Source organism: Glycine max, chromosome 3 (genome assembly GCF_000004515.6).
Source record: "Glycine max cultivar Williams 82 chromosome 3, Glycine_max_v4.0, whole genome shotgun sequence".
Taxonomy (NCBI): Eukaryota; Viridiplantae; Streptophyta; class Magnoliopsida; order Fabales; family Fabaceae; genus Glycine; species Glycine max.
In genome coordinates, this window is record NC_016090.4 from 7974400 (window position 1) to 8000883 (window position 26484).

The 26484-nt window shown below is 31.9% G+C and overlaps 1 protein-coding gene across 1 annotated transcript; it reads left to right on the top strand.

Moving 5' to 3' along the window:
- Nucleotides 1–2681: 2681 nt before the first annotated feature.
- Nucleotides 2682–7972, top strand: LOC102668984 (receptor-like serine/threonine-protein kinase ALE2). Its single transcript, XM_026127760.2, has 9 exons — nucleotides 2682–2973; nucleotides 3970–4077; nucleotides 4172–4279; nucleotides 4428–4799; nucleotides 4924–5215; nucleotides 5327–5426; nucleotides 6888–7067; nucleotides 7141–7243; nucleotides 7592–7972. Exons 1-5 carry the CDS (start codon nucleotides 2898–2900, stop codon nucleotides 5163–5165), a joined length of 906 nt encoding a protein of 301 aa, XP_025983545.1. The 5' UTR covers nucleotides 2682–2897; the 3' UTR covers nucleotides 5166–5215; nucleotides 5327–5426; nucleotides 6888–7067; nucleotides 7141–7243; nucleotides 7592–7972.
- The last annotated feature ends 18512 nt before the right edge of the window (nucleotides 7973–26484 follow it).

Below are 26484 nucleotides of genomic sequence, written 5' to 3' on the forward strand. Positions count from 1 at the left end.
TTCCAGATTTCAATAGGAGTTTTAAGTCCTATAGCAATAGAGGGTATTCTATTGATCAGAAAACAAGTTGTATTGATAGCTTCTCCCCAAAATCTTCTGTTGAGACCAGCATTAGACAATAGACATCTTGTTCTTTCCAAGAGTGTTCTGTTCATTCTTTCAGCAACTCCATTTTGCTGAGGAGTGTTCCTAACAGTAAGCTGTCTAGCAATCTCTTCATCTTTCCGAGTCTTTTAACTTTCCTTTCAGTTTGTTTTTCAATTAGTGCTTTCCATTCTTTGAAGCATTTGAAAGCTTGACTCTTCTGACTCATGATGTAGATCCACGTCATTCTTGAGTAGTCATCAATTATGGACAGAAAATACCTTCCACCACCTAGAGAAGGTACTCTTGCAGGCCCCCAACAATCAGTATGAATGTAATCAAGAGTTCCTTTGGTGGTGTGAATTGCTTTAGGAAATTTAATTCTATGTTGCTTGCCGAAAACACAGTGCTCACAGAATTTCAGTTCATCCAGTTTCTGATTTCCCAACAGCTGTTGTTTTTGAAGTATCATCATACCTTTTTCACTCATATGTCCTAGCCTCATGTGCCACAATTGAGTTAATTCAGGTATGCTCTTATTGGATCTTGATGCAATAGCTACTAGACCATCATCAATACATGTTGTACCTTGAAGTATATAGAGATTACCCCTCTTTATACCCTTCATCACCATTGTAGAACCTTTCTGAATTTTCATGACCCCATTTTCAGTGCTGCATTTGAACCCTTTTCCATCCATAATACCTATAGAGATTAGGTTCTTCTTCAGCTCTGGAACATGCCTAACTTCAGTGAGTGTTCAGATAATTCCATCATGCATCTTGATTTTTACTGTGCCAATTCCAACTGTCTTGCATGAGACATCATTTCCCATGAAGACATTTCCACCTGATTTCTCTTCATAGGTGTCAAACCAGGTTTTGTTAGGACACATATGAAAGGAACAGCCAGAGTCTAATATCCACTGATTTTCAGAATGTTGGTGATGATCAGCAACTGAGAGAACAAGCTCATTTTCAGATGTGGAACCTTCCTTGGCAACAGCAACAGATGGTTTGCCCTTTTTCTTAGGACAATCTTTCTTCCAATGACCTGGCTCCTTGCAGTAGTTACAAATGTCCTTTGGATCAACATGAGTCTTCTTCTTTCCTTTAAACACCTTTTTCTTGATGTTCTTGTTAGAGTTAGAGACAACAAGACTAGATCCATTCAATTCTTCAAAATTTCCAGGTGCTTTAGATCGAAGTTTCCTTGAGTATAAGCTGGATTTCACCTCCTCCATGGTGACACATTCCTTACCAACACTAAGAGAATTGACAAAGCTCTCATATGATGGTGGTAGAGAGGCTAACAGAATCATGGCAGCATCTTCATCCTCTATCTTAACATCTATATCTCTTAATTCCATCAAAATAGAATTTAATTCATCAAGATGATCTTTAAGAGATGTACCTTCTTTCATGTGTAAACCAAATAGGCGCCTCTTCAAGAAGAGCTTGTTGTAGATTGACTTAGTCATATACAACTTTTCCAACTTGAGCCATAAGCCACTTGCAATTTCTTCATTTGCAACTTCATATAAAACTTCATCAAACAAGGAAAGCAAGATTAGTGAGTGAGCCTTTTCTTCTTGTTTTGCAAGTTCTTCAGTCTTTGAAACAGAGGCCTTTTCTTTTGATTCAAAAGCCACTTCTTTCTTCACAGATGCAAAAGCAACAGGAGCCCAAACACATTGTTCCTTCAACAAAGCATGCATCTTGATGCGCCACAGATTGAAGTTGTTCTTTCCATTGAATTTCTCAATCCTGATTGTGTTTGAAATGATTTCTTGAATGATCTTGATCACAAAGAAGCAGCGAAAGAACCATAAACAAGACTCCCACAACTTGATCTTCGTATTCAGACGAGAATCTTGAATTCCCTTGATCGCAACTTGAGCTCTTGATACCAGTTTGTTGTGGAAGTGATGAAGAACAAGAAAGAATAGCAACAGTAGATGCAGTAGAACAGAAATATCATACACAGATTGCAGCAGAATAGAAAAGGCGAGAGAAATGAGAGAAAGAACACACAAACAACTTTACGTGGTTCACCTTGAGTAAGGCTACATCCATGGCATCCTTGCCTTATATAGGCAGAGGACAAAACAGAAAAAATAACAGAATAACCTTCCATATGGATTTAGGTCACAGCCCAACACCTTTCTTCTTAATTATTCTGAGGTCACTTGATCCAACAAGAATTATATTAGAAATTAGAAAACGTGTTTTCTACAAGAATTATATAAAATATATTTAGGACCAAAGTCGAGTGGTAACTTGAGTCTGGACATTACTTCAAAGCTATAAATAACAGAGAGGAAGAAGAAAAAAGTCTAGGCATTTTAATTTAGTGTGAACCAGTCAATCTTCAACCCAAGATTCTCCAGTTGAACCATGTATCTAATTTTAATTTTATTTGGTTTAATTATTCTCAACCATGAATCAATATGATCAAAACAATCCTAAAAGTCTTGCTAATTCAATTTCTAATTTGTTTTCCAAAATGTTCTCGAAGTCACCCTTTATATATAAAAAAAAGTAACAAGGTATCTAATTCCAAAATTCCATCATGGTGTATTGGTGTAGGTGAATCATTTCCCTGGATAAACTGAAAAGAAGGTCAAGCATTATTGAGGGTATGCTTTAATTGCCCACTTTATTGTGCTTGTACTTGGATGTGACAAGCAAGTTTACCTTCATCATGTGCTGCTGCTTCTACCAAATTCTCTTCAATTTTACTCTGAATTGTTGTTGGTGAAAGAAAGTTGAGAGATCTTCAAAGTTGTTGATCTAGCTTTCCTTCAGGAGAAAATGGGACTGCAGCTGATTTTCTTGCTAATTGAGCTGCATTTAGATTTTTGCACTCAGCAGGTCCATGAATATGCAGGTATGAGCATAATTCAGGTGTTCTGAATTAGTTTTTGAATGTTGGATACTGTTTGAGTGTTGTATCTGGTTATATATGTGGTTCAAAATTTGTTATGGTTCACATGTTCTATGTCTTTGGATGTCAATAATCTTTGCTGAATTGGGTTTTTTTGATGATTCTCTCCTTAAAGTTCATACCTATGCAGTTCATGTGTATCAAAATTGGCTTACCTGTAACTAACTAACCCGTATGCTAGGTTCGCTTTAGTTCACATTCACACTTCATTACATAAAGGAAATAATATTTGAAGTGAATTTTTCACATGGGACCTGGATCAGTAGATCAATTGGTTCGATCTCTGCTGACTAATATCATATACCTAATTAGAACAGGGTTCTTAGACGAAAAAAAAAACATAGTGGTAATAGCCTTGTATTTCAGTGTTAACATTTAACATTTTAGGCACAGGCCATTGTTTTTGGTTAGTATATTTGATAGTGAGAGACTGAGAGTGCAACCACTAGGTGGACACCAAACTTTAGATTGTACAAGCGCCAGGTTGCTCACTCTTGGTGGGGATGGTGTCAATAATTTAGCAACTTGATAATCAGTGCAAGACTTATACAGAAAAATAAGAAATCAAATTTGTTTTTGCTATTGCTATGAACATTTTAGCTAGGCATAGATATGTGATAATCACCCTATGAGTATTGTATGGCATTGGTTGCCATTACTTGCTGCACGAACAAGATCTCGTGAACAAATTTACTTCAACATCAATTTTTGTTTCTAGTAATCTCATTGATATAACTTGTATTTCTTTAGGCTAATCCAAATACTAATGTGAATTTTGTCTATTAGATAAATATTATGACTAGAACAAAGCACCAATATAAAACAGATGTTGTTACTTCTTTGATTTTGAATGCCTGTGGTCGTGGAGTGCAACCTGAGGCCAAAACAGATGTCCTATTAGATAAATATTTCATTCTTCTGTAAACTTCTATTGAATAGGTCCTTCAGTCTTCAAATCACAACCTCCTTTCTCCTCACCAAATATTAAGGATATTCATGCCCCTGCAACTGCACCATCACCAGCAATTCTGCCAGGTCAGCTGGATGGTATAAAATTTTACTTTTTGTCATTGCTTTTACAGTTTACCTGTGTTCTTATATTTCATTTACCTGATTATTTATTGTATCCTTTTTGGATCAGTACCCTCTCCTTCACCTAGAATTTCTCCTCTAGGCTCATCGTTGAAGAAGAAAAAGACTCCACCACCAGCATATACATTGATTCTGCCACCTCCACCTCCTAATAAGGGTAATCTAATAATAATCCTGCAATTGTATTAGCTTACAGTATCGTTAAAATTACACTAGTTTTTCATTTTCAATCAACTCAATAAAATTATCTATTTTTTTTTTGGGATAAACCAAATAAACTATCTAATGTTTTATCCTGCGTGTAGTTTGCTTGTCGATGACTTGCTTGGAGCCCTTGACATATACAGCTCCTGGGTCACCTTGTGGTTGTGTATGGCCGCTTCAGGTTAAACTCCATATCAACATTGCAATATACAAGTTTTTTCCGTTGGTTTCAGAGCTAGCCAAGGAAATTGCAACAAGTGTTCTGCTGAACCATACCCAGGTTCGCATTGTGGGAGCTGACGCAGCTAATCAGCAACTGGAGAAGATCACTGTTCTCCTAGACTTAGTACCCAAAGGAGTAAAATTTGATGATACCAGTGCAATTTTAATATATAAGAAACTCTGGTACAGGGAGATTCTGATAGATGCTTCAGTCTTTGGTGCTTATGAAGTACTCTATGTTCATTCTCCAGGTTATACATTGGTTATGACTTTGTTAAGACTCTTTTTTTCTTCATAAAGTGAATTTCTATGGTATGTTTGGTTTTATTAGTAGATATTTCCCTTTACATTCATACTTTTCAATAACAATTGCAGGTCTTCCTCCATCTCCACCTTCAACTCCCTCAGATGCTTCTGGTATAGATGATGGGCCAAATCCAGGACATGACAACAATGGAATGATAATGAAACCTTTAGGAGTAGATGTCCCAAAGAAGAAAAAAGAAGGGAATAATGGAAGAATGATTGTTATATTTGTGCTGTCATCATGTTATATTTGTTGTATTCATTGGTCTTGCTTGGCTTTGTCTGCTGAAATGCCGCACCTATGTTCGTGAACATAAACCAGTTCCAGATGGTTTTATTTCATCCTCTTCAAAACAATCAAGTAAGTGCAATTAATGACTGTCAAAATTTTGTTGGAAGTTTAGAGACTTTACAAAGAAAGTTCTTTTCTATAATGATTAATGTCATGAAACTATTCTTTTGTCTTGCGAAGCTGCTATACTTCTGAAGCCAGATACGAGCAGAGGTGGAGGTATGGATCATGGTGGCTATGTAAAGGTTAAATGCATAGCTTGTGGACATCGAAATGAAAGGTAATTGCCAACAACCAACTATCCCAAATGCTTAAGCTCTTAGGTGAAGATACAAATGGTTATATATGTATATATTATATTTCTAACAGTAATGGTAGTGGAGAAAAAAAATGATTAATGTGCTGAACTACATGCTGCTAGATCTTTTATTTGTTCTTTTGTTTAAGTATTTTGGTAGATTTTTATCTGATTTTTAGGTTTGTGCTGCTGACAGCCATGCTGCTAGACCTTTTTCCTGTTTTGTATGGATAGTTCATATTTGCCACAAAAGTTATGCTGGCAAAATCCATTTTATGGAGTAGATGGATAACTTCAGTATGTTGAAGGACAGTTGATGTCTTCTCCTCTTGTTAATCATTTTCTTCCCTTAATTGTTATTTCTTTTATTTCTTGACTTATTTCCCTTTTTAGTTGGAATAGTTTGTTGCTTTATTCTGGGCAAACAATTATGAGCCTAAGTGTATATAATGTAAATACCTTTGCACTATAAAATTATCAATAATAATATTCCGAAATTCATTGTGGGTTAACTATAAATATTTATTTCTATCACAAACAAGTAATTTTTATTTTTAATCTAATGATTACAATGGATAAAATTGCTCCTATATATACTTTTTCACGTTTAATTCAGGAACCTCAAGAGTCTAATTCTTTTTTTAATTCTCAAAAGCTTAACAATCTGCACAGGCTAATCAAAGATAAAATATAAGTTGTATTAATTACTATAAATATAACCTCAAGTGTGTAGATAAGATAAGAATGTTAAAGCTGATGAGTTCGCATATAAGAAAAAGATAAGATTAGGAACAAATATATCTGAGAGAGAAGACAAAAAAAAACTTTGTATGTGAGGAGACTAAAGAGAAGCTTTAGTGTAAAAAGTGGTTCAATGTGGTAGTTATAGTATTTGACAGGAAGAAAAGAAACAAAGCCAAATGAAAATAAGAAAGAGATAAATGGGAAAAGAGAAATAAAAAAAAATAACATAAGTTTTTAAGTTTTTTATTTGAGAAAAAATAGAAGTGAAGTTGAGAAAAAAATAATATTGTAATTTCTTTTAAGTTTTTTTGATTTACTATAAAAAGTTTTTATAGTAAATTAAACAAATTTGGACAGTCTGTTATATGTTCAGTGGCCAAGTTACGTAATGAAGTTTTACTAGCATCGCTGACTCACTTGCTCTTCTTATTATACCCTGGGTTTCTTTTAATAGTTTATTATTTCTTGTTAACATATTGCCATCTCTATAATCGTTACATATTTGCCTGCATCTTATGGCTTCACCTTTTGACCATTTCTTCATATTGTTGTTACTAATGGAGTAATGGTCCTATTATGATTGGATTAAGTTGAGACCAGAATTTCTCGTGATACAAATTAGAAACTTCGTATTAGTCAGAAATTTTCACGATTGAGTATTATATATTACATATTATTCATGATATCACATATTAACAGTTTGCTCAGAGAGATGAATGGACTATTTGCTTTGTGACACGTGCTTCTAAACTCATGGGGCTGGCAATACATTAGCTGCAACTGTGTTATATATGTGCTGGAAATATTGATAAAACTTCTGAAAATTGGTGGAGCCTCTCAAATGAGCACGAGGGAAAATCTTATGTTGACCTTCTTCAGGTAAGATTGACCCTATAAAATTTCCTCTTACCAATATTACTGCTAGAAAATTGACAAGATTATCTATTGTTAGGATTCAATGGAAAAGACTATTGTTCTTGCCTTGGCAACTGGACAGAAGCGGTTTAGTGCTTGCTTCTCTGTGCAACCTTGTTGAGAAACACCATAATTATTTGGTAAATTTCATATCTTACATTATTTTATTATTTAAGGATTCTTGATTGGAGAGACCTATTTTCATAATTTTTAGTTATTTGATTAATTATTATCTTGTTAAATTCAGCTGCTAGTGTTTCCATTTTTTAATTGTCAAAACTTGCTGTAAACCTATATCTTCTTCACTTTTTTGTTTCCTTTTCAAATAGTTATTGCTTGCAGAGAAAGACTTCAAAACTACTGTTTTTTTTTAGTTCTCAATCACATAGTGGGTCCTATTATGGTGCTGATAATTTCAATTATAATAGCAATTATTATCAGGTAGTTATCTAACTTTGTTCTTTACCATTTTGTTTTTTTTGGTGCAGAACATGTCTTTTTACAATTTGAAATTATTCCAAATAATATTTGTGGTTTAGGAGCCCGTACCCACTCAATTGGAGCATGGTGTTTCTGGAATTCAATATCCTGAAAGCTATCAATAGCCATTTGATCCTAGATATGGATGAGGTTATAGTGTTCCTACTCCATCTAAAAAGATGTCATTAAAATAATTATACAAACACGAAGATAATAAAAATAATATTATCACTTTATTTTTTTTTATAACCACTGTAATTAGAGTATTTAACTCTCAAAATATCTATGGATGTTTTAATCCTTTGAGCTAGAGCTAGTTAGTTACAGGTAACCCCCCACACACACTTATTATTCCTCATAATGTTTTTAAATTTAATGTGACATATAGATTATCGAGGCTCACTTCATCAATTCCTCATTTTTTCTCTAAAAGTTTAATAACATTGAATAAAATTATTTATTTAAAAAAAAATATTCTAAAACCGGTCTAAAAAATCATTTTAAAAAGTATATCTTTTCGTAAAAAGTTGACATTACATATGACGGTGCTTAATAACCGACTTAGAATAATCTTTTTAACCAACGTAAAATAGTTTTTTTTTTAGGTTGTGATGATTTTATTACTATATTCTTATTGCTTTTGATTGTGTGAGTAAACTGCGATTTATTCTTTATCATGGATTTATTTAATTTTGGGATCCTTTTGTTTTAAATAATGGTATAAATTATTTAGTTTGTATTATTATAATATTTAAAATAGCAATAATTTTGTGGCTTAACGAAAGAATATGGTTTGACTTTCGGCTTAAAAATAGAATTGCAACTGCAAATACTACTTTATTTTCAAATGACCGATCTAATAGAGAGATTAATTAGGTATCAAATAAAAATCTCACTAACTCTTTATTACGTAAAAAAAAAAATATTGCAATTATTTCACTTTCCACTTGACTTTGTGTTTTCAAAGCTGAGTGTTAAGCACCAATATTCAAAACTGATAACTATGGTCCCAAATCGCTGTCTAAAGTTCAAATGCTTATTAAAGCTGTAAGTCTGGTCAATCTTCTGTATGTTAATATTCTAACCTCAGCTGTGTTGACTATTGATAGAGTTGACATTTGGAAAATCTCATAGTGCATGTGCATCATATCATATGTATAAACATTGATAAAAGCTAGCTAGAATTCATGGGGTATGTGATGTTTTCTACCCATCCTTTTATTGGGCATTTAATTATTTAGGCATATTGTCATCCTAAGACCTATTTGTTCTCTTTTTCTGAATTTTTTTTATTGTTATACTTTGTACTATTGCCCAATCATGTGTTGTTGAGAGATCTATGTGCTCAAAGAAATTGGGGCTCTAATTCCTAGGGAAAATCAACTGTTTTGGAGATGAATCTAGGAACTTTCTAGGATTGACAATGAAACCTTGTTGCAAAAAGTTCTCTTTCTCTCCCTTCTCTCTTATGTACTTATAGTTATGATTTGTTCCTTTTAATAATTTCCATTCTATATTTCTATATGCACAATTGCTTTGTAAACTGAGTTTGTTTGGATAATTTTTTTAAAAAAAATATTTTTAAGAGAAAAAAATAAAATAAATTTTTTCATAAGTTAAAATTAATTTATATACAAATTAAAAATATTTTTTTAGAGAAACTAATATGAGAGAGTTTTTATAAATTAGCTTAAGTTAATTTTAGTTTATCAAGAATTTTATTTATCTTAATTTTTTTTCTAAAAGTACTTTTAGAAAAGATTATCCAAATAGGCTCTATATGGATGAGAATAATGAACTTCTGAGTTTGCTTTCTCTATGATGGTTCGCATACATTGTTGATTTTTCTATTCCCATGATCTACTTAATTTCTTGCAATTTCCATGTTTCAAGGGTACAAAAAGTTTGACTTTCCACTTCTAAAGTTTGACTTCCCATGATCTACTAATGGGAAATGAACACTTGATCATATGAAGAATTTGTTATGATTTTCCTTCGTTTAAAAAGGATGGCTAATTGATGAGCATCTATGAAGACCCTTCCATTTTGACAATAATGGGAATGGCTGTATTGATCCAGATGAGCTAGGAATGCCGTGAGCCTTTACAGAAGATACAGCTGTTGATTTTAATTTCTCAGCATACTGAATAGTTTCGGACTAAAAGATACTTTGGATAAACTTCTCAGCATTTAGGAGAAGAAAATAAAAAAATAAAAAATAAAATGAATTGAATTTCAACAATTTAAAATCAACTTATGCACACTTTTAAAAAACTTCTTGAGAGAACTTTTATATATATTGATTTTAACTTTGCTAATTTTTTTTTTACTTCATGTTATTTATTTTATTTTCGTAGTACTTGTTGAAAAGTTTATCTAACCTAAGTGTTGGCCTGTATTCAATTTCTTTCAAAACATTGTAATTTTCTCCCTTGGTTAGATTTGCTGTTTTTTAAAATGAAATGGAATACGTACAACATAATAAAATGAAACTTAATATATATATATATATATATATATATTAATTATGATGAAATGAAATAAAATTTATGTTCTATTATTTGAGTAGGAAAACGGATCAGAATGTATTAATATTATTATTTGAAAAATATGAACAACAACATATTTCTCATTCCCATGCAATTCATTTGAGTTTCTTTTTATGCTACCTAGTACTTGGTTGAGAAATATGAGCGTTTGTCCATTATCTGTGACGATTTTGAACAAGCATGTGATGATTTTGCACTTTCAAACTAGTCGAGAAAAATAGAACGAAAAATTGCAATTTTGAAGAATCGTATGTGATGATCCTGCATTGTTTGAGCTTTCTAATCCCCAGACTCAGAATATAACCAAATTTTATACTTTCTTTTCTCTTCTCGGAAACCAATCAAAATTGAACTTTGAGTATCAATAGTTGATCTCACAAATTAAATTGCAACCGGTCATCACACAGAACAAGCAGTTTAGCTTATCTCCTTATAAGAGAGCAAGATTTATGTCTTTGGGTGCTGTGAGTAGTGATTTGGTGGAAGAGACTGTTGTATATATAAGGGTAACTTGGGTATTCACTTAGGCTTGTAGGTAGTTAATTTAGTTAGAATTTCTGTTATGAAATTCAGTTGTTAGTTGTTGTGTATAAAATGTTTAAAACCTGTTGTGTGAAAACATGAGAGATGAATAGAAAATACTGTTTTTCTATATTCTCAATTGTTGATAGTTATCTCTCACTAAAATTCTTCTGTTATCATTCTTGTTCAATTCTTTCATGATCCTAGAAGTAATCTTTGCCTATGTGAAGTTAGTTGGATGGTTTTAATCCTGAACAAGTTTTCATAACAAGTGGTATTAGAGCTTGATTCACTGGAAAAATGATTTCAAAATTTGGAGATTAAAGATGAGGGTCTTGATGCATTCGGAGGAGATAAAGCTTTCCAAAACAAAATGTCTGATGTAGAGAGGAAGATGATCATGGATAGAGCATACAATGCCATCATCTTGAATCTTGGAGATTGAGTACTATGAGAGGTCTCGAATGAGAAGACAATTGTTGGTGTTTAGATCAAGATGGAAAGTCTCTACATGACAAAATCATTAGCAAATAGGCTAATCTTGAAGAAAGGATTACAGACTTTCCAAATGACATTGGGAAAGTCGATTGTTGATCATATTGACAACTTCAGCAAGTTTATTCTTGATCTTGAAAACACTGAGGTGACTATAGATCAAGAAGATCAAGCAATCATTCTTCTCAATTTCTTGCCTAACTCCTATGAGCACTTTGTAGAAACAATGATTCTTGGAAGGGAGTCATTAACATTGTATGAGGTTCAAATTAAACAGCATTGGCCTCAAAAGAATTGACCAAGAAGGTTGATCCAAAAGAAATAAATGACGAAAGTCTAACAGCAAGAGGACATTCAAAAAAGAAAAATTCTTAGAAGAAAGACATATATATCAAGGTCCAAGTCACAACAAAAGCAACAAAAGGTGTGTTATCTTTGCAATAAAGAAGGTCACTTCAAGAGGAATTTCCCTAAAAGAAAAAACAAAGAAAAATCCACAAGATGAAGGAAATACAACAATGATTGATGGGTATGAGAGTGTCGAAGTTCTAACAGTTGCAACCCAAGGAGTATGAAAGAAGTGGATAATTGATTCAAGTTCCTCCTTCCACATGACCTCGAATAAGGAATTGTTTGAAACTTATAATGATCGAGAAGGAGGCTCAATTCTCTTAGGCAACAACAAATTATGCGAGGTGATTGGGATTGGAACAATTTGATTGAAGCTACATGATGGAGTTGAAAGAATATTGGAAGATTTTAGGTATGTGCCAGAATTGAAAAAAAAATATTGATTTCTTTAGGTGTGTTTGATAGATTAGGTACTCTTTTAGAGGAAAAAAGGGACATCTAAAGATCATTAAAGGGTCAATGCTAGTGATGAAAGGAATTAAGAAAAATAATCTTTATTCCCTTATTGGAAGAATTGTTGTAGGATCAGTTTCGGTTGTTAAGGATAGAAAATTGTCCAAGAAAAAGATATGGCATATGAGACTAGAGCATGTCAGAGAGAAAAAGGGTTTTTCGGAATTCAGCAAACAAGGTCTATAAGGAAGTGACAAGTTGGAAAACCTTAATTTTTGTGAATATTGTATAAATGGGAAGTCTCACAAAGTAAAATTTAGCACTAGAGCACACACCACTAAGAAATAAGGGATTATATTCATTCTAACTTATGGGGGCATTTAAAGGGAGTAGCTAGATACTTCATGTCAATAGTTGATGATTTCTTAAGGAAACTTTGGATTCATCTATTAAAAACCAAAGATAATACATTTGAGAAATTCAAACATTGGAGAAACCTAGTTGAAAATCAAACTGAAAAGGAAGTGGAGAAGCTTAGGAAAAATAATGGATTAGAGTCTTTGTCTAAGGAGTTCATAAAATTATGTGATGATGAAGGCATAGCAAGGGATAAGACTATGGTTGGAACCCTTCAATAGAATGGATTGACTAAAAGGTTCAACAAAACTATCCTTGAAAGAGCTAGAGCAATGCTATTTGAAGTATGCCTACCTAAGAGCTTTAGGTGAGAGGCAATAGTGGCAACAACATACCTGATAAACATATGTCCCTCTAGAGCTTTGGGTCTTAAAGCTTTAATAGAAGTTTGGTCAGATCACCCTACAAACTATGGAGATTTGAAGGCATTTGGTCGTATAGCCTATGTTTATATGAAGCAATGAAAACTAAATAAAGTGTTTTTACCTTGGATACCCTCACTACTACAAAACCTGCTTATTACGACGCGCTAACAACGTCGATCGATATACCCCTGTCTTTGAAAATAATGGGATGGCACGCTCGTAATTAAATTATAAATTTAAGGACGATCATTGAAAAGACCGTCGTGGTGCTTCTCTATACAAAGGCGATCTTATCCCACCGTCTTTGAATGATTATATTTTTATTATTTTTTTTCTCTCTCTTATTTCACTAGCAGCTACAGAGACATGTGACCCTTCATTTCTTTCCTTAGTCTCGCTTCTCTCTCTCTCTCTCTCTCTCGGGCGAAGAACTCCTCAAGGAGGCATTTAGCTCTTTGAGGATCAAAACCCCTCAATCCCTTCCTTTTCCCCTCAAATTCCACGCCTCCTTCTCCTTCAAGTCTTCGAGCTCAACCTTCCGCGCCTTCTCCAATGCGAGGAGGACGAAGAAGAGGATGAAGAAGAAGACCAAGATCCACCAAATGTTTCTGGCGAATGCCGAGGGAGATTCCAATGAGCTTGTAGATCCACCGAAGGTGGAAGACAAGATCGATGTTGTGCCTCATGGCCTTTCAACCGATTCAGATGTCTTCAAGAGGTGTGCGTTGTTTGATTTCCCTTTTTTCTCTAGTTCTCTTGTTTTTTTGTGTATAAATGTGCGCGTGTTGTTGTGATTGAAAAGGAGGCGTAGTTGATCTCGAAGAGATCTCTCCGAAGCAACGCGGAGAAGTTTGAGTTCCAAGCGGAAGTGTCGCGGCTAGCTTATGGATCGTGTTCCGCCCCAGAAACCCTAATCAAAAGCCCATTCAAAGCCTCAAGGGCCATCATTGTGACACCATCTACCCCGACATATATATAAATAAATAAAATACATTGGTAAACAAAATCACATGGGTAAAAGGTTCACATTCACTTCAATTACCAAATAAAACTCATTAAAAACATATTCGACTCAAAATAAGACCGTCAAAATTTACAAAAATATTTTGTTAAATCAGTGAGGTGAAATAAAATAGACTAACATCATAAAATTAACATAAAAACTTATATCCCAATGTCACATCTTATCAGAGCGTTGTGTCCCGACGTCCTTCAGCACAATATCCCTTAAAGCAGTTCACCTAGTCATCTGCTCCACCGAACACAAAGTTCAAGATCATCACAGGATCCAAACACAAACAGCAAACTGGGAGCGAGTTATCACATTCCTAACTAATAGAGAAACAAGACAACTAGATATACATATCATATAAACCAAATAAAACTTACTTACACGTAATTCACATAATTTCACCACTTTGTCATTCAAAATTCACTTTTCATCCATCAATCACACTTTTCAATCATAATAACACCTCAATTTCATAATAAACAATTAGCAAGCGCATGAGACAATTATGCTAAGACTCAAGCCTACATGCAATGTGGTACCATGTCAGTGAAAAAACCACCTTGGGGCGCTTAGGAGTACATAACAAGACACACCACACAATGGGTTTGCCAGGTCCCTCTCACTAAGTAAGATCATAGGGAGACCAGTCAGGGTCACGATGTTTTGTGAGAATGCTCCAACCATATGGGATCAGCATAGGCTTAAAGAAGCACTCAAACCCGATGACCCCCAAGGCCTACACTCCGAAGAGTCCGTCAGGGCCTCTCCCTCCTGATTCAGGTCCAACCCCTAAAATCATTTTAGCACACAGAAACTGCTAGTGAATTATACAATACACACGACCTCACACTCGTGTCTTAAACATGTACAACATATTGCGCTACAATTTAGCACTGGTTCCTAAATAGGAACCTACACTTTCTCTTTAATACTGGTTCCTAAATAAGAAACCTACACTTTCTCTTTAACACTGCGCATTTACACTTTTCTTAAGATAACACTGGTCGGGTTATTGTACAATTCATAACTTACAACACAAATAATGTCACATAAAGAGTTAATCACACACTTATTCACAACCAAAACTCATTCACAATTTCACATCTCATAATGTCACAATCTACCATCACATGTTTTCACGTATCTCACAATTCAACACCTGTTCTACTTTACACTTTTACTCAATCTCAATAACAATATTATAATCTCAAGGCAACATATTATTCCACAATTAATCACATATTTCATTTATAAGCATTGTTCATGAATTATGCAATACCACGACCTCACACTCATGTTTCAAACATGTTTAACACAATTGCGCTACAATTTAACACTGGTTCCTAACTAGGAACTTACACTTTCTCTTTAACACTGCGCATAAACACTGGTCGGGTTATTGTATAATTCATAGTTCATGATATAATTAATGTAACATCAAGTGTTAACACATCCACATATTCACAATCGAATATCATGTCCACACTTTAACATCTCATAACATCACATCAACCATCTCATAACATTCCCAATGATATTCATAAGGTACAACATACACATGTTCATGAAATTTAACCATAATATTCTCAAACTCCAACACTTAATAATTTTTGAAATCATACTATAACACTCTACAATATTATTTACATAAATTATTAATATAAATAACTACCTCTATATCTATAAACTAGCATACATCATATTGAATCACAAATTTTAAAGTAAGCTTTCAATGCACAAATTCTAAATAATTATATGAACACTTTGGTCAGTTTCAATTATGATATTAATTTTTTAAAGTATATATAAAAACCTAAACAGCAAGAAAAAGAGAAAATACAAAATCAATATCTCTCTCTAAATTTCTCCTTTCTTTATTTCATCAATTCATATTAATTAGAAAAAGTACTTGATTTATAGGGTTCACGCTCAACACAATAGCATATCAATTTCATAAAAATTGGTCTGTCAAACATATATAATTCACTGTAATAATTATAAGGATAAAATGAAAATTGCAAAAACACCCCAAAACTCATCCCAATTGATATCTCTAAGGATCCCTACACATTTCACACTAATTCCCAATTGTAAATAACTCATCCCTTACCTCTAAGCGGGCTCACGTGTCTTCCAACAACGACAACGGTACCACTAGCGATTTCCTGAGATTCCTCCAATTTTTCCTCCGACTGTTCTGATAGAGTTCCCAAACGTCAGAGAGACGGAAAGGGATTGAAACCTCCACTTGTACTGTCTTCATGCGATTCCTTTTTCTCCCTCCACGAACATTATCTTGCAAATCCCAACCGTGAAAGTTTGCAAAATTTCATTTCGAACAATATATACAAATTTCATGAAAATCCAACGCTTAACGAAACCGAGATCGTACTTTTACTGAGACCGTTTTAGGTTTCTGCGGGAAAGGAAAATGCTACAATGCGAAAGGTATTTCTCTCAGCTCAAACATGATATCAAAATTTCCAACGGTGAGAATGCTCGGAATTGGTCTGCAAACGTAGTGTTCAAATTTCACGATGATCCAACGGTGAACCAGTCTGAGATCTTCATTTTTCTGAGATAGGTTAGGTGGCCTGCAGGAAAAAAAAGAGGGTTTTGGGAGAAGAGAGAAGAAACGAAATTGTGAGGGAGAGGAGGCTGAGGAGTCAGTCTCAAAACTGACCTAGCATGTTGCTATTTATAGCTAGGAGCATTTACGACCTATTATTTACTCTATTTATTTATTTATTATTTATTATTTATTATTTTATAAAAACAAACTTTATTTTATTCTCTATCAAACAAATAAATAAAATACCCTTTTTATTTTCTCTCAAATCATTATTTTGATTAATAATTATATCTCCTTATTTATTTATTTATAAAATCTAATCATTTTTTTAAAACTCTATTTATTTATAAATAATAATCCTTTTTAATCTAATTTACGAAAATTGGGATGTTACAATCATGGGCGATAATAACTATATATGTAGGTTCCAGGTAAATAATAATTCAAGACCCTCATTTGTATTGCACATCTATATGTTAAAGTTTGTATTTTTATTTTCCTTTTATGAATTTATTAATTATTCTGACACTTTTTCGTTAAAGGGTATCTTTTTCTAGTTTTGGTTGCGGGAAAAATTTGCAAATGGAAGAAATGAAGGTTGCTTCAGACTTGTTGGTGGGTGACCCTGCTTCACTGGAGAAGAAAATTGATGCAATTTGTTTCGGTGGTCCCTAGAAGCTTTAGGTTTTTGCATGCATTTGGTTGATAATTAATTTAAGTGTTGTATTGTGTATTCCATAATTATTTTTTGTGTGTGCGCTAAATGAATTGGCTCAATGTGATGGCTTAAAAATTGGGTTGCCTTCGAAAAATAGTTTTTCCCTAAACTATTGTGATATTTTATGCTGACAGTATTGCAGAGGAGAGGTATGCCATGAATGATAATAATCTTGCCATAAGTAAAGTGAGTAATGGGAAGGTGTTTATGCATTTTGAAATTAGGTTTCTTATGCTCTTTAGATTATCAGACAAGGTTCTATAAAATAACTATTAGCAAATGGCATAAGCATTCCAGCAGTAATATTCTCCTAATCCTCATTAGAATCAATTATTCAATTTTCAGTTTATGAAATTATAATTTCTTGTCTAGAAATTAATTAATTGACTTATATCTGACTTCATCAAATGTATATGAAAGAAGTTGGATAGAAAGTAGGTCAATTTTAAATCCAAATTTGATTTGGGAAGATCTGAATTGTATTTTAATTTTTAAGTTCTGTATGGTGCATGACATTTGGAACTCTTTGTTGTTGTGAAGTAGCTGAAAATTCTTACTTTTCTTTTTGTAGATTACACATGGTTTTCTCCTTTCCAAGGCATTTAGCAGCAGCTAGTGCGTGCATCATCATAATGGAGAAAGTGTACAAGATGGATTTTTCTCTCATAGGATTCATGATTTGCTGCTTAATATTAGGTTTTGGTATGTTTAGCAGTTAGTTTTGAATATTATTATTCCCTTTAAATTATATTTTTCATGTATTGTTTGTAGAACACTATAACTGAACTAGTAGCTGATAATTTTTTGTCATGCCTTACAAAGTTTAAGGGTGTGTTTGATTTCTATTTTCAAAAACTTTTTTCAGTTTAAAAAAAAACCAAGGAAATAGTTGCCCACACCGAGCTCATGCCTCACGACATGCAACACCACTTCCAATGACCCACACTCTTGAGGTAGGAATACAAAATAGAAAAAGAGAATGAGAAAGACCAGCTATTGGAAACAATTTTGGACAAGAAAATGATTGTTGAGTAGCATGGAATTATTTTAGAAAGCAGTTTTTGAAACCAAAAAGTGAGAAGGAAGTTAAACAGGCCCTAACTTGTTTTTATGATACTTTGCTTCTCAGGTTCTATATACATTGGTTTTATCCCCTGAATTTTTAAATGACATTTATATTCTGGAAAAAGGTTAAATCTGTTTTAAACTCAGCTTATCTTGAAGCAATTTATGCTGAATTCTTGAACTTCACTGTTTTTTTATTGTCTTTTCTTGCTGGTTCAAACATTCAATTGTTGACATTGGTTCCTATATTCTATTTTTAATTTTTGTACATTTTGTGTCTGAAACTATCACTCATGCAATGCTGTGAAATTTGTAGGTTAAAGAGAAAACCATAGCCACCATAGGGAGTGAAGTTAAGACTATTATATTCCCTTCAGCTAACGGGAGAGATTTTGATGATGAGCAATCTCAGAGCTGAAGATTATATGATTTCAAAGATATCATAATTTTCTGTAAGTGCTAAATAATTGATGCATTTCTTAACTTCATTGCCTTTGCTGTCATAGTGGGTGTTTTCTGTAATTGTTTATGAATACTCCAACGTAGATTTGCTATTTCCTAGGCTTTTCTCTAAAGCTTATGTCACCTTCTCCCCTGCTTCATTCTCTTTGCCTTGCCCTTCTTCATCCTTTCTTCTAAAACATTTTCAAACTAAATAATTGAGACTCATCAATACACTCATCCACACGCTGAATTTATGATCCATATCATCAATGAAACTTGAGTTAAGTGCCTTTTATTTTATACTACTACTGTATCAGTATGTACAGAACATGCCACACAATAAGCTACCATTACTCAACACCTGTCTTCTATACACTACACGTTTCACTTACCCCCATTTCACCTTCTAATTTATATATATATATATATATATAACAACACTAATAACCTATAAAGAAAGATAAAATATATTTTAGTCTTTTATATTTCAATTTCTTATCATTTAATAATTTAATTTAATTCATTATTTTTTAAAGTGAATTAAAATTCGCATTCTAAAATAAAGATTATCATTATTTTAGATTTTGAAACTCAATTTTAAATTGTTTTTATTTGAGACATGACACTTAGTTTTATTAAATTCTCGTACATATAAATTATTTAACTTAATTGATGTTTCGAATCAAATAGAAATCATGAATATAGTAAAAGTTATGTGAAAAATAAATTTAACATGTAATAAAAAAAATTGAAAATTTTATTATTAGATTATTTCTCAGTTATTTATTAGACCTTTTTCACGCAATTTTATGATGTTGTTGTAAATTTATATGATTACCAAGGATGAACAGACTACATGAGTTCTGGTAAATTTCCTAGAACTTGTCTTTTATTCTTAGATATAGAAAAATATGATTAAAAAATGAATGAGTGTTGTTTTAATAATTTAAATAATATAAATTATGTAAAATAGTCAAATATAAATTATTTTATGTAATAAATAAATGCAATGAATATCAAAATTAAATACTAGTTTTTTAAAATATGAAAGACCAAATATATAATGAAAATTATCAATACCGGTATTTGGAATGTGCCATGTTTGCAAGGAGAAGAAACACTTTCCGTTTATTTGGAATATGTCTCTAGTAATAGTAGTAATATTATTGTGTTAAAACTTAAAAGAAATGAAAGTGGTATTCACCCTGATAATCATGGGTTTATACTTGATTTTCAGGCAAGTGATGTCCTTGCAGTAGAGCTTTTACAGAAGGTGCACGGCTTGCTGCTATTGAGGAGTTGGGAAAAGCATGTCCTGGTGGAACGTAAGTATGGACCTTAGGTGGAACTTGTATATCAAAGTGGTGCTTGTGTAAATAAAAATTTATTTGTCCATTATATCTTTATGGGAATATGGCTGATCATTGTTTACGTTTATGCACTTCATATCCAACTAACATAAGGTTGATTATCTGGTCAAAATGTTTAGAAATTGAGTAGTGGGGATTAAATTGCAGGACTAGCTCTCATATAAAATAGAATGCAAATAATGTCACACTTATGCACTATTATCGGCCGGCAACAATTAAGGTTGTTGGGTAAAAAGAAACAAGCATGGTCGATGGAAGCGCGAAGCTTGATACTTAATTCAAGACACCAGAGCTTATATCCTTTAACACCATTAGGCACTACTATAAAAAAGTGCTTTTACGTCGGTCAAATTGAGGATACAACAACGTTTTTCACCCGTCGTAGAATGTGACGTCGTCGAAGGTTAAAAATTTCAACGACGAGTCCAAAATCACCGTCTTAGTAAGCTGACATTCAAAGACGGTGTTTACCTCAGCACCGTCTTTGAAAGTTGTTCACTTACTAAGACGGTGATTTTGGACTCGTCGTTGAAATTTTTAACCTTCGACGACGTCACATTCTACGACGGGTGAAAAACGTTGTTGTATCCTCTATTTGACCGACGTAAAAGCACTTTTTTATAGTAGTGCCTAATGGTGTTAAAGGATATAAGCTCTGGTGTCTTGAATTGAGTTTCACTAAATGCTTTATCAGTTGTGATGTTGTATTTAAAGAGGAAGAAATGACAATCTTGGTGAAAACTAATCAAGTTGTTGAGATACAAGAACCAAAACAATCACAACTTGAGGTGGAGTTTTTAGGAGGAGTAACAAACTCTAGGGAAGTTCCCATTCAGAATGAAAGGGAACCAACAGCTAAATCAAAATCAGAAAGTCTCACAAACTATATGCTAGCAACGGATAAAGAGAAAAAACAGGCCAAACCTACTCAAAGATATGGTTTTGCAAAGCTTATTGCATTTGCTCTCAATTTAGCTAAAGATATTGAGCAACATGAGCCATTGACTTATGTTGGAGCCATGAAAAGTAGCCAGAAAAGGGAATGGATGCAAGCCATGGTGGAGGAGATCCAATCACTAGAATCAAACCAAACTTGGGAGTTGGTTGATAGGCCTAGGAACAACTGGGTGGTAGCATGTAAATGGATTTTCAAAAAGAAAGGATACTAGGAGTAGAACCAACAAGGTTCAAGGTCAGGCAGGTTGCAAAAGGATTCACTCATAAGGAGAGGGTGGACTACACTAAAGTATTCTCATCAGTGGTCAAACATGCCTCAATTAGAGTGATTCTATCCATGGTTGCTCAACAAGAACTAGAGCTAGAATAAATGGATGTTAGAACAACACTCCTTCATGGATATCTTGAGGAAAGAATACTCATGCAACAACCACAAGGCTTTGTTTAGGAAGGGCAAGAAGGAAAGGCATGTCTTTTAACAAAGTCCTTGTATAGACCGAAATAATCACCAAGATAGTAGAACAAAAGGTTTGAAGACTTCATGGTGAAGAGTGGTTTCACCATAAACAATGGTTTGTTGTTATTATTGCAATGGGTACGACGATAACTAATGTAAAACTAGTTATGTGCTTGTTGTTATTATAATAATGGTTAATGTTATTAATATTTAAAAATAAAAATTAGTTTTAATTTGTGTAAAAAAATAGTAAATATTTTTAAAAAATTATTATTTATTACAAGTTAGACATTTAAACAATTGCAAAGAAAGAGAAAAAATTCAACCCTTGCAAAGTACCTACTAAGTATAAAAAGAAAGTTTTATCATAGTAGTATATATGGACATGACTAATATACTCTCTTAGTAAAAGTTGGACTTTAAAAAGAGTAAAATTGAGTATATATGGTAAGTAGGATATGTGATAAAAAAAATAATCAAAATGATTATATGCGAAAAGATATTGGTATGACACTTATTGTTAAAGAAAAGATGGCAGAAAATCATTTAAGAAAATTATACTCTTTTATCCCATTTTTCTTCCATTCTACTTTCACCCCATTTTTCTCTCTTTTTTTCTAATGGCATCCATTACTTTTTCTCTACATTTTTTTTCTTCCTATCTCTCTTTCTCTCTCTCTTATTTCCGACCCGATTAATCCACCTCATTTGGAATATAGATATATCATTACTCGGTCATTTAATATAATTTGAATATATGCAGAGAAAGTCATCGGACATGTAGATTTCATGGGTTTTAACCTTACGAGAAAGGGTAGAGGAAAAAAAAAATCAGAAATACTAGAAATACACTTTCTAATACATTTCTTTAAATATATTTTTTCTCATTGACTGAAATTTATTAAAAATATGATAAAATTTGATAGTTTCACCTTATATTTAATGACTCTCTTTATTAACTGTGTAGTTTTCAATAAATTTTGAACAATTAGAAAGAGTCTGTTTAAAAGAGTGTGTGAAAGAATATATTTCTAGCATTTTTTTTTTAAAAAAAGTATTAAAGGAAATTATTAAAAACAATCTCATAAAAATAATATTTTGAAGAATTTGATTTTAATAAAGTCCAATCACACTGTGATCCATAGTAATTGCACTTTATGGTATGAGGCTATTGATGTTAGTTGTTGATAATGATATTGCTCATAAATGAATGTATGCTTTCGTTTTTCAGGTCCAAAGTTTGTTGTTTCCTGTGTTCACCATTCATTTAATATTACGATTTTTCAGTCTAGCATTTGGTTGAACCTCTACATGCATGTTCTTGGTTTGAGTATATCTTTAGGTGATAAATAGCCTTTTTTTTATTTATAAGAAAAATTAATAAAATTAAGCTATATATTTTATAAAAACTAACTGAGATTATTAGCATATAAGAAAAAAAACAAAATAAATTAAAAGCTCATTTCATAAATACATAATAATTTCATACCATATGATATATACATTAGTAAAGCTCATATATATATATATATATATATATATATATATATATATATATATATATATATATATATATATATATATATATATATAGTGCTGTGTGGAAGGCCAAAATCATCACTAAAGGACAAAAAATAAAAAGCAATTATGAGTTACTTCACAATCATGGTAATTTTGGTTTTGATCACCATGATTATGATCCATCGCATCGTCACTTCAAACATGTAATTATAAGACCAGAGTCGTGGTTATGGCAAGGTCAATGACATCATTGCCCCAGATTTTCCTCCAAACTATTCCTTTATAAACATGCATATATCTGGAAAAAAAACTTTACTAAAAATCCTTCACTATTTTTTTTATAAACATTATCATTTTCATCTTAAATACATTTTAAAATAATATTAAAGAATGGAAATTTAGAGATAAATTCTCTCTATATATGATAATTTTTAGAAATTGATTCTTTTTATAACTTGTGATAAATTATATTACTAGATAGTAGTTAAATAAGTTACTATTGAATAAGATATTAAAAACTTGAAATTACATGATTATTAAATTTTAATTAACAATTTTGCACATCAAAAAGTTAGAAGAATAAAATGAAAAGTGATCAATTATATTAGAATAAGACACAAATATAAAATTTGCTTTTAGTCCTAAAATTTCTAAACAAGCTTAAGGCCATGTATAAGACTTGTCCGGATTATGACTGCAATATAATAGGCACAAGACATTGTGCAAAAGATAAACAACATGATGGACTAGGCTATTCTTTTGGTGCCCCACATGCTCCTTTTTGAGGACGTTATGGCTCGTCAGGTTTTCAGTGACATGTCGGTAGCTTCAAATAAAACTCTTGGTCGATCGAATCGATTGGATTCAGTGGCTTGCAATTGTTGCCAAATAATGACAGTAGAAAGTAGTAGGAGTTTTTGTTCCAATTGAATACATGTAGGACACTTTATACTAGACGAATATGAGAGTGACGCATATGACAATATAGCACCAATTAACAAATTTCTACATAGATACTCATTTTCATCTCTAAATAATGTAAAGTATACTTAAATTCATTCTCAAAATAAGAAAGTGTGACAAATTTATTTATTCGTTAACTTTCATCCCTTATCGTTAATGAAAAAGTCTATGTGACATATTTAAGGACGAATTTGTTAATGTTCTACATATTCAGAGACAAAAATGACTATTTATTCAAAATATAATTTAATTTCTATCTTTTCTCCTTTTTTAATCGTTACAAGTATAACATTATAATAAATACTAAAAAATATAGAAAAACAAACATAAGTAAAACAAATATAATAAAAAAATATAATATTGATTAATAAGCATAAATCTATTTATTACTTTGAAATTTCTATGTGACATTATCTTACCCAAAATATGAAACTCAAAAAAAATATACAACCATTAAGTTAATCCTTACAAAAAATAAGACTTAACTTGATTTTGTCCCAATAAGAATTTCAGAGTAACAAATAGATTATACTTATTAATCAATATTATGTTTATTATTATATTTGTTCTAATTTATACTTGTTTTATTTATTTTTTTAAGTGTTTATTATAATGTTATGTTTGCAACCATTAACAAATAAGGGAAAATGAAGATTAAATTATATTTTAAATAAATAATCATTTTCGTCTCTAAATGTATAGAGCGCTTACACATTCGTCCATGAATGAGTCACATAAACTCTTTCATTAACAATAACTAATAAAGTTAACTGATAAATGAATTTATTACACTTTTTTTACTTTCGACAACTAAAATTTAAATTTTTATCTTTTGAAAATGAATTTATCATACATTTATACATCTAAAGACAAAAATAAGGATTTGGAGTATATTTTAATACATATTCACGTGGGCTTCATGTATGCATTCACGTGGGCTTCTGCTTTAATTATGGTACGAAAGAATGGAAGCTTTTTAGAGTATGATCTAATTAATAGTTTGAATGACAGGAAAGAAAAACAAAAAGAAAAAACATATTTTTTACAATTTGAATTTTAAAGAAGGTTTAATTATTTAGTGATCCGTGTAGTTACAACAGTTTTCTATTTTAGTACCTGCAGTTTAAAACATCTTATTTTCATCCTTGAAAATTTTTAACGTTGTTTTCGTTGTCTAAAGTGTCCCTTGATACCGTTTCATTCAAATATTTTAAAATCACAATAAAACTGAAATTGACAGTGTAAAACTGGTAAAAAGGAAATTTTAAGGATTTTTAACTTTCATAAATTAAAAAAAAAAAGACTTTGTTGTGGTGATCCATCCATCATGATCGGGACAAAGCCACACACAATAACTTTCATGAATGAGTTGAGAATCTTGTTGGTGTTGGGATGCATCCTGCCACAACATTGTTGTTTTTTTTTTTGGACAGTTTTACATTCTGATTTCCAGTTTTGTAGTAATTTTAAATGATTTTGAAAAATAACGACCATAGGCACCATCACCAACATAGGATGTTTTAAACTATAAAAACTACGACCAAAAGTTTTTACAACTATAAAAATCAAAAGGATAATTAAACCTTTAAAGAATAATCTTTTTTTTCTCTCTCTGAAACAAACAAATTCGTCATCTAAAAAGAAAATATTGTTAATTCACGTGACAATGAAGAAGTAAAATTAATTATATGCCCGGTTTGGTAAAAAATTGAGGGAGGGAAAAAATTGTAATTTGAATTGAAAAGAAAGAAAAAAGAATCAGTTTGTAGGTATATAATTAAAGAGATATTCTTATACAAGAGTGAAAACAATAAATTAATTTGCACCATATAATTATATATAGATAATTAAGATTTAATGTTATATAATTTCTTAAAATTTAAATGATTTTTTAAATACTCGCATAATTTAGTTATTTTAATATTGACTATTGATTCAATTTAGAATTAATATATATTCTTCTCACTCATGCAAAAACAATCCTCTAGTTGTATATGCTCCCTTTTATTTCCAACGTCTATGAATTCTTTTCTTTATTTTTTTTCTGTAAGAAAACGAACTTTTATTCTGTATTTATTTATTATTTATTATCTATTTTCTCTCTAACCAAATGTTTTAAAATGTATCATTTTCGCATTTTCTTTTCTCTTTATTTTCAATGAAATAAAAGAGGAAGTGGATGCTCTTTTTCTTCAAATTATGTTTATCCTTGTGTGGCCACCTCGTTTTGTTGGTTCAATCTTACAGTTGTGTTCAATCAATTTTCAATCTTTATGACAAAGCACCAACATAATCGAGCACCTCATGGATCTGGCACGCTTACACACATACAGTATATAACTTGATTTTTGTGTACGTGCAATTGCTATCGATGTTTCAGTGATATTGCAAAAACTTATATTGGCAGCTTCTTGCTAATTCATTTTCAACTTCTACATGTCATCATCACTCTAGGTACCATCTCATATATTGCTATCATGTTTACTCGGCAACCACAATGTGTGGCTCATAAATGGGCTACACTTTGAAACTAGGTAAACCCACATTGTCCTGGTTCTAATTCCGTATATTCTTTGGGCCTATAACTAGAGCATTGTATTCAGTCACATTGTTCACATGCACTCCTACATGCTCATCAAAAGTGTATCAATTAAAGTGGTTAGTGTTTCC

What these genes read in the sequence shown, in the direction of transcription:
- LOC102668984 (XM_026127760.2), top strand. Translation starts at nt 2,898, where the DNA reads ATGGGACTGCAGCTGATTTTCTTGCTAATTGAGCTGCATTTAGATTTT. An exon ending in GCAGGTCCATGAATATGCAG is followed by an intron (nt 2,974 to 3,969) that starts GTATGAGCATAA and finishes TCTATTGAATAG; the next exon opens with GTCCTTCAGTCTTCAAATCA. An exon ending in ACTCTATGTTCATTCTCCAG is followed by an intron (nt 4,800 to 4,923) that starts GTTATACATTGG and finishes TAACAATTGCAG; the next exon opens with GTCTTCCTCCATCTCCACCT.